Source organism: Ailuropoda melanoleuca, chromosome 6, assembly GCF_002007445.2.
Source record: "Ailuropoda melanoleuca isolate Jingjing chromosome 6, ASM200744v2, whole genome shotgun sequence".
Classification (NCBI taxonomy): domain Eukaryota; kingdom Metazoa; phylum Chordata; class Mammalia; order Carnivora; family Ursidae; genus Ailuropoda; species Ailuropoda melanoleuca.
Genome location: NC_048223.1, coordinates 96,447,305 through 96,464,343, shown reverse-complemented (window position 1 = coordinate 96,464,343; position 17,039 = coordinate 96,447,305). Strand labels below are relative to the sequence as shown.

General features: G+C 38.5%; 1 protein-coding gene and 1 long non-coding RNA gene across 2 annotated transcripts in view; one reads left to right on the top strand and one right to left on the bottom strand.

The window, feature by feature from the left end:
- Positions 1–285: 285 nt before the first annotated feature.
- PDE6C (phosphodiesterase 6C) overlaps positions 286–17,039 on the bottom strand; it is a 47,697-nt gene continuing 30,943 nt past the window's right edge. Inside the window, exons 15-22 of the mRNA XM_002916098.4 lie at positions 14,281–14,368; positions 7,736–7,836; positions 5,635–5,742; positions 5,483–5,546; positions 3,018–3,092; positions 2,819–2,902; positions 2,303–2,459; positions 286–425 (exon numbers count right to left, since the gene is read on the bottom strand). Coding sequence (XP_002916144.2) covers positions 364–425; positions 2,303–2,459; positions 2,819–2,902; positions 3,018–3,092; positions 5,483–5,546; positions 5,635–5,742; positions 7,736–7,836; positions 14,281–14,368 — 739 coding nt within the window. The 3' untranslated portion in view covers positions 286–363. The remainder of the gene's footprint in view (positions 426–2,302; positions 2,460–2,818; positions 2,903–3,017; positions 3,093–5,482; positions 5,547–5,634; positions 5,743–7,735; positions 7,837–14,280; positions 14,369–17,039) is intronic.
- LOC109489125 lies at positions 9,277–14,211 on the top strand. The gene is made up of 3 exons (XR_004626220.1): positions 9,277–9,417; positions 10,970–11,160; positions 14,086–14,211. It is a non-coding gene; the product is annotated as an uncharacterized LOC109489125 (long non-coding RNA).

Below are 17,039 nucleotides of genomic sequence, written 5' to 3'. Positions count from 1 at the left end.
AAGCCACTCAGTCTGGTATTTTGTTATGGTAGCCCTCGTAAATGAATACTATTAATAAGAACTTTAAAAAAAGAATTGGTGACTGGTTTCAGGATTATATATTTTTAATTTAAAACAAATTGGCACCAAAAATGCACTTATTTCCGTCTTAAATTTTGCACTTTTGTTGAACTTTATTTTACCCTCAGGGTTTTCAGGCTAGCAATATATTTTCTTTTGGTGGTCACAAAGGTGGTGTATCTGAAGATCCTCTTACTCTGTAAGTCGATGGTGTGCTGAATGAAGTTTGCTGAAGCTCTTTTGTTTCTTCTGTTTTTCTTCAAAAGTAGACACGATACTTGAAATTTCAACCGTTGGATTATATTATAACATGAGACATGTTTTGGACTTTTTGTCATCACTGCCACCTCCTGAATCTTCTGTGGCTAGTAAAAAGGAGAAAAGCAGTAGCATGGGGAATCCGCGGACACAGTGTTTTTATTCTAACACTCACATGATGTTAGTATCAACTTTATAGCTAGTTAATTGTTTTAACTTTTAACAAGTACTGGGGGTTTGACCATTTAAAAACTTGAATTCATGTTCAGAGTTGATCCATTTAAAAAAACAGAATCTTATAAATGATTAACCAATTAACAATTAACATCTGTTTCTCAAGCAAACCACTGAACTGCACAATCTGGGAATCTGAGTTGTTGCTTTGTGCCAGGCACAAAGCTTGTTGCCTAAAGATACAAAATAATGTTTTTAGTTCACAGAGACTCAGGGTAGCGGGAAGAAAGTTCAGAAGTAATATTTTATGCAAATAAAGGTAGAAGATCTAGATCCGATATACTGAATAGTAAAAAAATGTTAGGAGCCACTTATAGAACCTGATACCCCGTTCATCATAAAATTGAGATAAGGATTAAATTTAATTGTACTAAGAAATACCTTTGTTTTCCACTTGCATAGTAAAATTTACCACTTTTGTTATCTTTTTGAAGTGCAAATCAGGTTATTGCTTTTCCATCTAAATCCCTTTAATGATTTCCCCTTGCTCCTCTAGAGGACAAATCCTCAAGCAAGGCCTTTAAGGCAGCAGTGTCCTGCAAAACCGCCTTACCAGGTTTATCCTGCACTTTGCCCTGCTTGCTCTCTAGACTCGGCTACACTAGTTTTTCCGTTCTTCAGTTGCACCAAGCTTATTTCCACTTCAAGGCCTTTGTGCATGTTCTGGTTCTTCCCCTTCCTCCCCAACCTCTCCTCTTTTCCTGGCTTAGCCGAAGCCTCCCATCTTCAGAGTTAGCATAAGCATCTTTCTGATGAATACATACATCCAATAAATACACTGGTGAGTGGATATCAAAAAGTCAAACTCCTGTTTTTATTCTATTGAAGGACATCCTTAACCTTTTAAGCAAAATACTTCTTCCCTCCATGAATTTTAAAAAAAATACCAGTAAACACAATAGAACCACCTAAAAGGAATGTTGTATTTTTGTTTGTTTTACAAAGCTCTGCCAGACAGAGATGATTTCTTGGTTAAACAATAAAAATTTATTACAGAATCTTTTAAGTGCTGAACCCTCAAGACAAAATATGAAGTCATGACATTAGCATTCCATTTCAAGATGACATTTGAGTCATCTAGTAAACTCATAGTTGATCCTAAGCATCTTAACAGTGGCTTTCTGAAGATAATGTTAAACCAACAGGGTGACTTCAGGAGTAGAAGTTTCATGAGGAAAAACCACTATATGGGGATATTTGAGGCACAGCCAGTCTTGGAATACCCGTCAAGTCATCCCATTCAGCTGGCCAGCTTTGCTTTCATGTGGGGCTTCCTTAAGTCTGGAAGGGAGGCTTGAGGTCTGTAAAATTTTATCATTATATAGAGAAGAATACTGAGCTCAGAGAGGTTAAGCAAGTTACCCAAAGTAACAGCTAACACAAAATGTTAGGACTAAAATTTTTTTCTCACCTAACCCTGATCCCACTGATTCTATGGCTTTTATATTTCTAAAATCTCAGTATTCTGCAGAGGTACTCAGGAGCCACATACTAGAGTGGATGAAGAAGCCTAGCCCTAGCCCCAGCTTCAAGGACTTCAACGGGACCAGCCAATTCCTCCTGGAATTATTCATAAGATCTTGTTGTGTGTGGGGGGGGTGGATATCTGAAAAGCACTAATTGATTTATTATAATTACTTGAAAAGCAAGCTTCCTGTTTGCATTTACTTCTTACTGTTTTGTCATGTGAGATTAAGCTCAGCCTGACTCCTGGCTACTTTACAACAAGCAAAACCAGATTCCATCTAACCTTTTGTGGTCACGTTTCCTTCTTCCTGCTTTTTCACCTCCTCTTCAAGCACCTTCATCTTTGCATCATACTCATCAGCTAGGGATTTCCATTCTACTCTGTTGTTCTGAAGACCATTCAGCATTGGTGTGATTTCTTTATGAAAGCGTGAGAACTCCTAGAGAGAATTTTAGGTCAGAAACTATTTAAATTGTATAGTTGATTTTCATATGCAGAGAAGGAGCTATAAGGAGTTGTCACAGTGCTCAGAGCTGCTAGGATGAGCTTAATGCTGTGGAAACAGGGAAGAGGGGTGCTGTTTTCTGAGTAGATCTGGTCTGTTCAATGTGCTCATGTCTGAGTTCTAGTTTTTCTTCCACCCCTGAATGAGATTAGGATAATTCCTCAAGCTACTTTGGAGAAACAAGGATACCCCTAATGGCTTTCCAAGTGGGTGACTTTTGATTTTGATAACACTTTGAAAGAAAAATCCTCATCTCCAGATGATTATGCATTTCATTCAATTTGTTTACGTACCTTATATACAAAAGTACAGACAAAATCAATAAATCCAACTTGAAGTTTGGGTAGTTCATCTTTTTTGTTTCTGTCCATCATAGGCTGGAAAGAGAAATAAATTCTTTAAGGATAGTTTTCTAAGACTCAGTGAACAAAAGAGACTGATTTGTATCAATAATTTGTAATAAATAGTGCATTTTTGTGTCAGGGTCTTTACAATAGGCTGTTGCTGCAGCACGGTCCTTTCCAGATCTCCTTGTTCCCAAAATTCATTTGCAACTAGAAGTGCTACCTGCAAATAAGAAGAAGACTTGGTTCATGAAACTGGTTCATTCACAGAGAATTTGCATTTTATTAGTACGAGTGACATTTAAGGATAGCATTTATATTAATGCTTGAGGTGTTGTCACATCATGTGCTTTTTGGTTTTGGAAAGATGGTACCTGGGTGGCCCAGTCGGTTAAGCGTCCGATTCTCAATTTCGGCTCTGGTCATGGTCTCAGGGTTATGGGATCGAGCCCAGTGTTGGGCTCCACACTCAGAAGGAAGTCTGCTTGAGATTCTCTCTCTGCCTCTCCTCTGCCCCTCCCCCTGCTCACATGTACTCTCTCTCTCTCAAATAAATAAATCTTAAAAAAAAACTTTAAAAAGATGTCATCTACAGATTATATTGAAACGGGAAGGAGAAATTTCTCTTGCCACTTCAGCATTCTAGGCACATTCTGGGAGCACCTATCTCCTATTTGCTGTTGCCGCCACCTCTCAACCATAAGAAGGGGAGATGGGAGGATGTTTAATTCTGCTACATTTTGCTTCAAGCTCTGAAACTTCCCACACATCTCCACTTGTCCTGCTTACCTGTTAGCTTCTAGCATAGCTGCATATAGACGCATGCGCACAGATTAGAACACAACTTTACTTGATTACAGTGTGAGGATATTTGAGGGTAAATTTATATAGCTTTTAAAAACCCAATATTAAGTTTAATGAATATCCGCTAGCTGCCTTATGCCTTATATTGGCATGAACCAGGCTTGCCAGGAGGAATCAGATGTAACCTTTTTCTTTAAGATGCTTCCAGTCTCGTAGAGACAGTTACGTAAACCATGTGGATAAGGGCTGTGACCGTAGTAGGATGACGTGCTGGGGATGAAGGAGAAGGAAGTAAAGATGAGTTTCATAAAGGAGCTTGCATTTATGTTGGATCAAGCATGAACAGTGGCTTTTCAGATAAAGAGGAGGGGAAGACTATCAGCAGAGATAAAATTGAGCATCCAGAGCTTAGAGTGAGAGACGGTGAGTGGAAGAGAGTGCCAGGAAATAATCTGGTGAGTGTAAGGACAGGTAGTTACAGGCCATTTGCTGGGAAGTTTGATTCTCTAGACCAGTGATTCTTATTCCTGGATTCTTATTCCTGCACTAAAGAGCACTAGCAGCCCAAGCAAGAAGGCCCCAAAAGCGATTTAAGCTAAGGTAACATTGTTTTTTTCTTTCATATAAAGTGATGTTTGTACAGCTTTTTGTGGCGGGGGAATGGGGAGGACGGACTTTACTTCTTTTTTAAAAGAAAGCTGGGAAACCTCTGGCCGTGGGGAGTTTAGAAGGCTTTTAAGCAGAGTGGCTGAGCAGAGCTCTACTTATAAATAATCCCAGCAGCAGCTCTGAGGAGGGCTGGATAGTTGAGGATAAGGGAGGATCACTGGGGAGGATCCTGCTACCATCACGGTGATGAAAGAGGGTATAAATCTGACCTGAGGCTGTAGCCAGAAGGACAGACAGGAATAGGGAGGTGAACTTCACAGGAGGCCCCAGGTTTCTGGCCTGGGTGATCATGCAGATAAAGAATAAAGGAAGAACAGGCACGGCAGGGTGGAAGGAGCACAAATGTTTGGTTTGGAATTTGATGGCTCCAATTATTCTATCTTTATTCATGTAACCCACAATTATAGTTGAACCCAGTGAATTCTGGCCTCTCTTCTGCCTAGGATTTTCCTACAAGTTACCGAGGGAAAAAGAGAAGCTTCTTTCATCCAGTTAGTAAGAAATCCAGTAGTAAACTAGTGACTCCCGACTCTCACTCCCCAAGGCTGGCAAAGAACTGGGGAAGGCAACCTTCAATATGAACTCACTATCGACAGTGCGTTTTAATTACTGACAACACAGGGAAGAAGAGGTTGTAGGAGCAAAACCACCCTTGATAGAGGAACGCACTAATGATTCATCTCTGTCTTGTGCCGATTTATCTCCTTTATTAAAAACTCAGACATTCCCTGAATAATTGTATATAAACTTTTTGCAGTCTGTTCAATGGTAAATAATTCTTTGCAAAAAGCATTTTCTTTCTAAGATCCCTTCTCTTTGCCTTGTTCTGGGGCCTAACGAAATGACCTATTGTCTTATTGACAGTTCTGAGCTCTTGAAAGCTAGTTGCCATTCTTCATTAGCAGAAATCCAACAGAGAACATTTTATTTTTGTCTTAACTTCTCAAGTTTCTTTTTTCTTTTTAAATATAAACTGATGTTTGTTCCAGGGTAATGAAAGATTATAGCTTACAAAATATATAGTCACATAATTGCTAGCTATAACAAAATTCCAAGATTGCCAGAACCTTCACGTTTGCTCTTACATGGGATCTAGATAGCACCTCTGCATGTGACAGAAAAGAAAACAACTGTACTCGCCTGACTTTGTACCTCCCAGGGTTTGGTTATAGCTGACAAGTCACATGCAGTCATCATCATTGCCCTTGGGAGAAAACAACCATTGTTAAAATAGAAAGATATACAAAATAAGGGTTTTTCACCAAAAGAGGAATAAAATTCTGACTACTCACATGATAACCTCTTTTTTGGTTGGATCGATGGTTACATATTTGATGGCCTCTTCTTCAGTTTCCATTTTTTCACAGGCATCAACAATTTTTTGAAACATTGTTCTCTTCCTAAAAAAGATATAGCTGTGCAACAGTTTTAGCATAAAACTAAGACCAGAGATAAAAAGACCAGAGATAAAAAGTATCTTTAATATGTGCTTTTCAGATTTCATGTTCCTACTTTGTATCAGATGTCTACATAGTGGATCTAAGGGGTCAGGGGAGAAGAGAACAAGGAATGGCTGTTAACCTTGGCATAGAAAAGGTTTAAGACAGAAAAACCACAAGCCACAAAAGGGGAAAAAAATGGTAAGTTTGACTACATTAAAACATTGAATACCTTAAAACTAAGAGTAACGTGACAAAGTAACATGACAAAACAAACATAAAGGCCACAGGCTGTGATGAGATAAAAAATGATGATAAAAGCATAAAACCAACAAAGAATTAGAACCTAAAATACATGAAAAGATGCTCAACCTCACTGGTAAAAAGGAAAATACAAATTTGAACAACAATAAGATACCATCTCTACTCAAATTGACAAGATAAATAAGTGAATAGATGTAAGTGTGCCCAGATCAAGGGTAGTCCAGATATGGGATAAAAGAAGCTCTTGCGGGGCGCCTGGGTGGCACAGCAGTTAAGCATCTGCCTTCAGCTCAGGGCGTGATCCCGGAGTCCTGGGATCGAGCCCCACATCAGGCTCCTCCACTGGGAGCCTGCTTCTTCCTCTCCCACTCCCCCTGCTTGTGTTCCCTCTCTCGCTGGCTGTCTCTCTCTCTGTCAAATAAATAAAATCTTTAAAAAAAAAAAAAGGAACTCTTGCACACTGCTGGTGGGAATTTAAATTGGGAAAACTACTCAGAAGTGCAGTTTTGCAATGTAGTATTAAGACTGAAGATTGGCAAACCCTATAGTGATCCCATTTCTAGGTATGTACGTTAGAGAAACTCACATGCATACAAGGATATACAATACAGCTTTGTAAACAATAATGAAAAGTTGGAAATGATCTAAATGCCCATATGTAGAAGAACGGCTGAATATACAGTTAAAACTAGTGAACTGGATCTTCGTTTACCACCAAAGTTAATCTTTAAAACATAATATTACATGAAAAAGCAAGTTGTAGAAAAGTACGTACAGTGGGATACCATTTATGGACAATTTTAAAATACACTTAACAATATAAAAACATGGATGGAAAGGACAAGTACACATCAACATCAGAATGATTGTATCTGTGAGGGAGAAGGGAGGGGCTTTTCATGGAGTGGGATGGGATGCCTCAATTGCATTAGTTTTCCATAAAAAAAAAAAAAAAGCTCTAGGATGGCTGTGGCAAAATTTGTTGGATCTGGGTTATGGATATTTGGATATCAATTATATTATTCCAAGTATCTGTCTTCATCTTTGAACTATTAAATAACTAAATTTTTAAGTAAGAAGGATCAGAGAGGCACAATTTGATACTACCCATCTAAGTCATTAAAGATTCAGATATTATAACTAGTTCACCTTGTTCTAATCCATTTTCACCAACAACTTTATAGTTCACTGACAAGAAAATGGTCAGAAGCTTGGAGTGTCTGGTCTCCTTGGTTATTATTATTATAAATAGGCTAGAGCTCTGCTGTATGTGACTCAGAATTATCTAAGTTTGGTTAATGTGCATCAGTAGGGCCAAGATTTTTTAGCTCCCAGACTCCAGCAGAATCAAATGTCTGACCTGCAACTCTAAATATCAGACCCTGGACCATGATGCATCCACCAGGAAAAAAGTTGCTGCATGAGGCTTTGTGGCATCACTCTTCTGACATTGCACCAACCCTGCCTACATTCTTCAATTCAGAGTTCTTCAGATAACAAACTAATTGACATTAGGGGGTTAGTTTTTTAAAATATGTTTTCAGATGTCTAGTCCCTTGAGGGTATTCTACTGGTGATCCGAAAGGGAAGTGAATAAATGTGTGTGTGAAGAGATGCCTTTTAACTTGAATGCCACAGGTCATTTATGTAAGGCAGAAGCACACAGAGTGTAAGGGAGTTCTGTACTTACTTGAAATATAAAGCCAGGTCAGTTGCTATTATTGCAACTTCAAACAAATGAATAACTGTTTCAAACTGGCGTTTATTTAGGTTTTGGAAGATATTTAAACTCTGTAAGATAAAAATTCACATAAATGGGACTGTTAGTTAAAAAAAATTACAATAAAGTACAATCGTTAATTTGCCTTTGATTCAACAAACAAACCAAACTATGCCTAACAAAATAAAGATAATTAGTATAGAAGAAAAACTAGGACTTTCTCACTTCTTTTGCTTTCAGCTTTCTCTCTTGGATTAAGTTACCCCTCTACTTTGAGTAAGGTCATTTAAGCTATAAAAATAGATCTTATTAGCAAATATTCATGTAATCAGTGTACAAGTTTGGGGAATAAATAAAAGTGTTTTCTCCAGGATCATTTATAAATATAACAATAGATTTAAATTTTGCTGGTATTAATTGAGGAGTTTTAATAAAGAATATCTGATACATCCAATTGTTAGATATGCTGAATTATCCACCTGATAATTTTAGAGTAATCATAGAAATTGCTGGAAAACTTTCAGAAACTATAAGTTACACTAGTGCTCACGTACATATCGGAAAAAAATAATGAAATCCTCTCAAGTTGCTCTTAAAATGTTTTCTTGCAATTATATTTTACAAAAATACTAGACCTTTCTTCAAAGAGTTTCCGACTAATATAATCTCCTCATATATGGATCAACTTCATGGTGTTCTAGAAAATGAGAGTAAATTTGGGAGTGGTTTTTAAAAGCTCTCATATTCCAGTATGTGTCATTTTAATGATTACATTATTTTAAACAACAAACTACACTGAGTTAATACTCCTGTAACAATATGTATCATTTTGCAAAAGGTCTTTTATTCCAAATAGATCATTTTGGGCATACAGGCCAAAGGACAGATGTATAGTGGTTTTGCCAAATGAAGTTGACAGTTATGAAATACATATATAGACCTGAATCACATTCTTTTTTTCTCACTCATTTTCTTTTTAAAGACTTTATTTATTTATTTGACAGAGAGAGAGAGAACCCAAGCAGAGGGAGCAGCAGGCGGAGGGAGAGGGACAAGCAGGTTCCCTGCCTTGATCCCAGGACCCTGGGATCATGACCTGAGCAGAAGGCAGATGCTTAACTGACTGAGCCACCCAGGCATCACTTCTTGCTCATTTTCACTTTCCTCTAAAAACATGGCCATGTCTCCTAATTGAAAAACCCTGTCTTAATTCTATATTCTTTTCATTTTCTCTTTTCTTTCATATCTAAGCATCTTAAAAGAAGAGCTTCTAAGTGGTTTCTTTATAACCTGTGGATATAGATTCATATGAAAGATCCTGCTTCTGTTTTATATTAGTGACCAGAAAGCTCTTGACCAAATTTAGGGCCCATGTCTTATACCTCTCTCCGTATACATTTTGGACCTTTACTATGCTTCATCTTAGTTTTATTTTTCCAGTACTCCTATTTTCTTTTTCTCTAACCTTTTTTTTTTTTTTTTGTATTTTTGGAATCTCCAATAACAAAAAGACTGGCCATATACAGCTCTTCACGGCAACACTGCAATGCCAAAAGACAGTGAAGCAATGTCCTCCAATTTCTGAGAAAAAGCGTGATGCAAGAACTTTACATCCCGCCAAACTGATCTTCAAAAACAAATGTAACAAACAGGTATTCTTAAGTATGTACTTAGATTAACCTCTCTTGGAAAAACTACCATTTAACAAAAATCTAGCCAATCAAGATGTGAGTCAAAATAAAATACACAGGAATGGAGAAGCCATAGTGAAAGGACTGATTGTAAGTATTGGGCCCATTTAAAAGTAGAATTAAGAATAAACAATTGTGTTGGAGCTAGGAAGTATTATGCTAAGTGAAAAAAGTCAGAGAAAGACAAATACCATATGATTTCACTTGTATGTGGAATTTAAGAAACAAAACAAACAATCATGGGGGGGAAAAAGAGAGGTAAACAAGAAACAGACTCTTAACTACAGAGAGCAGTCTGACAGTTAAGTTACCGGAGGGGAAGGGGATGGGGACACAGGGGAGATAGGGGGTAGGGATTAAGGAGTGCACTTGTCCTGATGAGCACCTGTGTTGAATCACTAAATTGTACACCTGAAACGAGTATTTCACTGTATGTGAACTAACTGGAATTTAAATAAAAACTTTAAAAAAAAGGATAAACAGTTGTGGAAATTATCAAGCAACATGTGAATTTTATAAATACTGATAATGGTAAAAAAATACTACTACTAATAAACACATTACAAAACAGGTGAAGATGTGGGAAGAAGGAGAGGTATTTTCATTGGCTCATGTTGCACAGCAGTGAGTTAACAGTATAAAGTTAATACATATAGTCTAAAAATATCAAAATTCTAAATGCTGAGCTATAGTTTTTCACAATGTATCATAGTCGTTTGTTCATTATACAAATGAACTAGCTTTAAGAGCTAGTATCTCTTGCTTAAAGATGCAGTGTCTAAAGTTCTGCAATTCCTTCCATTTCCAAAATGTTTCTTCCATTCAATTCAAATGAAATTGCATAAAGATAAATGGAAAACTAGTCAGCAATGAAAAGGAATGAATCACTGGTATATACAACGCAGACACATCTCAAAATTATTGCTTTGTGTGAAAGAAGCCAGCATGAAAGAGTACTTGTATAATTGCATTTATATAAAATCTACAAAAATCCAATTAATTTATAGTGACTTAAAGCATTTCAACGGTTCTCTAGGGCTGGGAGCAGAGAGGCATGCATTGCAAAGGGGCATGAGGAATGGTTTGGGGTGATAGAAATGTTCTATATCTTGATTGTGGTGGTGGTTTCCAAGGTATATAAAATTATATAAACTCATATCATTGTGCACATTGAAGGGATGCAGCTTATTGTACACATATTTACGTCAATAAAGCTGATTTTAAAAACATAACTCTGACCTTTAAAAAAAAAAGCTTGGATATTATGATCCCACTTTTCTAAAATTGTTTGCATCCTGCCTGTGTACTCACAGGGTGGCCACAATGAAGTTCATCAGGTGGTAATGAAATAGCTATTTTTTGAGTGATAAGATTTGAAATAACTTTTTTATATTTGTTTTTGAATGTTTCCCTGTCCTTGAGTTTTTATATTGGCAAGTGTAATTTTTACAACCACTATGAAGTCATTGATTTTAAAAACATACATATGCAATATTCCATTTGTTTTCCCGAGGACTGCGCTGAACACCTGAGGTGGGAACAGGTGCACCAGAGAAAGAGAGGAGGCCTATTTCCCAGCTGACTCCAGTGGGGCCCCGGTGTGCTCAGCTGCTCCCACTAGCCCACAGAAAGAGTCTCTGTTTGTTCTCGCCTACTATCAAAATGGCAGTAAACATATCAATTCTGAGTAGTACTCCAAAATAGGTAAGAATGACTCCAATTCATCCCGAGTAGGGCTTTCAGGTGAGGTGAGGACTGAGAAAGTACAGGCTGTTCTAGCCTTCAGTGTGGTGCCTGCAACACACATTAGGAGAGATTGGTAACGTGTTCGTGGCTCGCTGGGACCATACACGTGATATTTCATTGCTTCTTCACTCCTTTATTTAGGATGGGGTTGGTATGAGAAAGCATAAATAGAATTATCATAAACTCTGTAAAGATGTGTTTTGGATAAATAGTAACAGGGTTCTGTTAGTTAAGCTGAGAAATTCATTTTGTTGTTTCTACAATACATGATGGCATTAAAATTTATACTCTTACAAATTTGACTAGCAAGTTTTCCACCTGTTCACTCAGGTGAAAGAGTGGACTTCTGGTCTGGTTTAGAATACAGGTGGTTCTTAATCCTCAGAACAGTGAATCCCACTCTTCTAAGGCATAAGGGGATTTTAATTCAAAGCTTCATAATATGCAAAACAAAATGTCTGAGTAATGACCACAAAATGTCAAAATCATCATAAAAATCATGAGGATTTCTCTTATTTACATACTTTTAATGCAAATGTTTTCTTTTTACAAAAAAAGTAAATAAAAGAACAACATTGTCTCCCAAAAGTGTAAAAAGAACATCTGATGGCTAAAAATTTCATTTTTCTTTAGCGTTCCATTTGCCTGCTCATAAAAAGCTCTGTGATTGCATTGCCTAGCGACTCTATTTACAGGCCTTGTAGTTCTGCAATTAACAGGTTGGATAGCATTGTAGACAGGTCCTTGCCAAGGTGGTATGGATTACTGAGATGCAGTATGACTTTTTAGAAAGAATAATAAGGCTTTATATAGCCATCAAAACCAGTTTCAGACTCCAGAGTAAATAACATTTAAAAAATTAAGATGGAAAACCACAAGTCTATTGTAAACCTTTAAATTCCAGAAAACCATATGAGATACAAGGACCCCTGCCCCCACCCATGTTAAGCATTTAAACACTTGATTGACGTTCTTTTTTTTTTTTTTTAAAGATTTTATTTATTTATTTGGCAGAGAGATAGAGAGCACAGCAAGGGGAGCGGTAGTCAGAGGAAGAAACAGGCTCCGGCCAAGCAGGGAGCCCAACCTGGGACTCAGTCCCAGAACCCTGGGATCATGATCCAAGCCAAAGGCAGATGTTTAACCGACTGAGCCACCCAGGCGCCCCTTGGCTGAAGTTCTTAAAATGTATTTTGCTTTAGTGGGGACATGTAAAATTAAATAATAAATTATATTCGACACAACCTGCTTGTTGTGGTGTCACATACTCAGTGACAGCACTGATTATAAAAAAGTAGAGAAAATTCTTACTCAAAAATATAAGATTGTCCCAACAAAGACTCATAGCAAATTAGTAACAGCAATTTACCCTTGTCTTCCTGAATGACTTTCAATTCCACTCCTTTCAATTTTCATAGAACAGTTAATATCACCATTTTTACGTTATAAACCCTACTGCGGGGAGAGTTTCTGGCTGTACACCAGAGTTACCATTCTCATTAAAAATGCATGGGGTGCCTGGGTGGCTCAGTCAGTTAAGCATCTGCCTTCAGCTCAGGTCATGATCCCAGGGTCCTGGGATTGAGTCCTGCATCCAGCTCCCTGCTTGTCAGGGAGCCTGCTTCTCCCTCTCCCTCTGCTCCTCCCCCGGCAACCCCCTGCTCATGCTCTCTCTCACTCTCTCTTTCTCTCAAATAAATAAAATCTTAAAAAAAAATTAAAATGCAAATTCCTGGGCCAAAATCCCAGAAAGCCCTGTCAGTAAGAGCAAAATGAAGCCCAGGAACTGTTTTTAACAGCCTGTGCACCCCGTCCCCTTGAAATCTGATGCACTCAGTCTGGGTCCCCCTGTCTGGGTGCGGCATCAATTATATGCTATTAAAAACACTCAAGTTTGGTTGTTTTTTTTTTTTTTTCCTTTTTCCACCTTTCTGTCTGGTCACTCTGCCTTACAAGTTTCCCCACTTGGCTTTACATTACTTGGGAGAATTTAGTGTTATCTCTGGCTTGAGCATATTTCTGTATGTTCCTTCCCTGAGCCTTTAATAAAGGATTGTTACAGAAACTGAGAAAAGCTCCACACCCCAGAGGGCTTATTTCTCCCAACTGAGCACGTGTGACTCTCAGCAAGTTCTCTGCTATGACAAAAGTGTTTCTCTCCATCATTTTAATCAGTTTTGGCTTGGAAATTTCTCACGAGATTTTTTTTTTTAAGATTTTATTTATTTATTTATTTATTCGACAGAGATAGAGACAGCCAGCAGAGAGGGAACACAAGCAGGGGGAGTGGGAGAGGAAGAAGCAGGCTCACAGCGGAGGAGCCTGATGTGGGGCTCGATCCCATAACGCCGGGATCACGCCCTGAGCCGAAGGCAGACGCTTAACCGCTGTGCCACCCAGGCGCCCCTCTCACGAGATTTTTTTTAAAGTATAACTAAATTATATATCCACAATTTTTCCACAAGCCTATATACCCTTTAAATAAAATTGATAAAAGGAAGAAGAATGACAGCCTCCTATGGAATGTTAGTAGTACATGACATGTACAAATCAAAGTGAATTCAAGACTAAGTTCAAGCCACTTCCTGCACAGAGCTGTCCCTGATCCCACCTAGACATCTCCTTCTAGAATCTCAGAGCATTACCAGTGCCTCTCCAATGGCAGTTGTCTGTTTCTGTCTTATATCCTGATTTCATGCTTAGCTCTGCTACCAAAACTTGACTTCCTTAAAGATACAGACAAAGCCTCACTGGGCATGCCCCATGAATAAGAAATCATTGGCTATGTAGCCTCCTTTCCCCTTTCCATATATATATATATATATCTTAGGATGCACAGGGCCCTCTCACATCCACCATAACCTTTTTCTTCTTTCTCCACAGACCCACAGAGATTTTTTGACTTTCCATGGCGCTTTTCTATCTCAGCTCTTTCCAACCTGGTTGTTCAAAACTCTTGCAAAATAGCCATTTCTAGCAATTGGCTTCCATAAGGCTATAGACTGCCAACTGCCATAACTCGAGAGTTAGTGCTTTGATCCAGAGCTTCTGAGCTGCACCGGAGAAAGGCTCACGTACCTCATCCTGCAGAAGAGTCTTACTGTACTCCAGGTGGTGCCTCTCCAAAATGGAAGATCCATGAAGCTTTGCTAATGGAGACGTGGATCTAGGAGGAAGAGGATATGCCAGGTGTTTAGCTACTTAGAGGTTACACGTAAGTCCGTACAGTATAGAGTCTTTACTCTCTGAGGACGTTTTCCATTTCTTCCTTCTTCCTCTCCTCTAATGCCTGTGAAATGGTTGCAAGTAACATACTGGGACCAATTTTTTAGATTTGGAACATGAGAATACGCTCTTTAAAAAAAATTCTTTAAAAAACCTTATTTGTTGAATGCATAAAATGAGTGAATTATTTAAATTAGGAAGTTTGGTTCATCCCCTGCATCTTTAAGTTTAAAATCTTTAGGCTCCCTGGAGCTTATGGCGCTGGCCTGTGACTCCCAGAATGTGGAACAAACCTCTTGAAAGCCCACAGATCATTTGTGTGGAAAGGGTTTATAAAGAATTTCCAGGAACTGGGGCACCTGGGTGGCTCGGTCAGTTAAACATCTGCCTTTGGCTCAGGTCATGATCCCAGGGTCCTGGGATGGAGCCCCGCGTTGGGCTCCCTGCTCAGTGGGGAGTCTGCTTCTCCCTCCGCCCCTGACCCCACTCTCAGGCTCTCTCTCAGTCTCTCTCTCAAATAAATAAATAAATAAATTTTTAAAAAAGACTTTCTAGGAACCAAAATAAAAATGATTATTAAGTGATCATTTCTTTCCTCCTCCAAGACAGGGACATACATTTTAAATTAAACTTCCCATTTGTTAATGGTTAGGTCACAGCTTTCTGTAAGTGGGGACTGTAGTCTTGGGTGCCCAATCTTCCTTCAAATCTTTCTGTTTGTGGAAGGGGAAGCCCTTGAAAATAAAAGGTAGAAAGAGGAAGTGATGGAGAGAGACTGAGGCCAAAGGCCTACACAGGTAGTTTGAAGACTTTATTACAGAAATATGGAACGAATAAATAATTTTAAGTAAGGAAGAAGTCAGAGTTAGGGGTGACAGCTTTAGTAGAGAAGGTTCATCTCATTTGAGAAAGAACAGACCTTTAGGGAGTAGAGGAGATAGTAACAGGTCACTAACAAGTCTGGTAATCCACATGATCTAGTTAGGGAACAATCAGACTATGTCTGAGCAATATGATAATTGATCATAATTTTAGCACATATTTAAATACCTCTTCTATGTCAGTGCTGGAGATTAAAAACATTAATTAAAGTTCAATCCCAGTCAGAAAAGAATGGTGTCTTTAATTCCTTTAGGTTTAAAAACATCAGTCAAGAAAGATTTCTGGGGATTTAGAGATACACCCAGTATCAGAGTAATACCTCCCGGATTACTTATTAATACAAAGGAGAAAATGTACCTTTACATAAAGAGATCTCCTGCATAGTGCCCATAAATAATTTAACTAAACCTCATAAATAATGGGACAAATTGTTATCATGGGCCTCCTGATGTGCTGAGAAGGGCATCACCCATGCTGAATTCCCACCAAAAATGTTTACCCTGAATCATCAGGAAACCACTGGGAAAATCCAAATTGAGGGCTTTCCCTCACAAGAACTGACCTAGACTCCAAAATGGCAGTATTCAAAAAGACACAAGAAGGTCTGACTTCTTCCTTTCTTAAAATTATTTATTTGTTCCATATTTCTATAACAAAGTCTTCAAACTACCTGTGTAGGCCTTTGGCCTCAGCCTCTCTCCATCACTTCCTCTTTCTACCTTTTATTTTCGAGGCCTTCCCCTCGAATACTTTGTCAGTACTCCCTGGAGAATTTTGAGGTGGTGGAGGAGGTGATTGAAGACTGGATACAAGTAAATTTTATCCTAAAATGTAAGAAGCAGAAAATGACACGATCTGTAGATGACAGAACAAGAAGATTGACCTTTATCTCTGAAACAGTTTAAACTGTTTCGGAGTTTGTGAGCACTTACAGAATAATCATTAGGAAATCCCAGAGACGGTTTAGAAGGAGAACATGAGGCCAGGTTAACGTTATGGACCCTTCCGTGACGGGGCTGGTGGGAGCAGAAGGCCATGGAGCCCCTGTGTCTGGATTTCAGCAAGGCAGTTGACAGGACACCTCAGGATATCTGCAGTAAGTGCTGGAACAGGGAGTGTGTACACTCACACAGGCGGGAAGCAGAGCCCAATGAGTGTACTTAATTGACTGTCTTCAACCCTGGGAGTAGGTTTCCAGCTCTGGGCCCCAAAACTTTGCCCTCGCTCTTGTCCTAATGCATAATTTTATCAGTGACTTGAATGAATATTAATGGAAATCATGACTGATTTTCCAATGATTAAAAACTGGAAAAAAATAACGAATCCATTGGCTGACAGAATGTGACAAATGGCAATTTCAATTAAGAGTGAAATGAAGAATGAAGAAGATGAAATTTAATTAAGATGAAATATAAACCACTTCAGATCCTGTCTGGATTATTGTGTTAAACCCTAAGTCCTGCATTTCAAGAATAGCATAAAAACACTAGACTGGATTCACAGAAGGATAGCAGATAAAATGACATGTGTGGAAACTGTTATATATGAAATGGTTTAAACAGCTGGATGTGTTCAACCAGGAAAGGAGGAGGGGGAAATGATAATTCCCTTTAATATGAAGGAATGGCCTGTGGTTGAGAAATTATACATATTCTAGCAGCTCCAGAGAGAGACCTGACCGGGACAAGCAGATGTGATTGGGAGACCAATTTCAGTTTGGTGTCATGGAG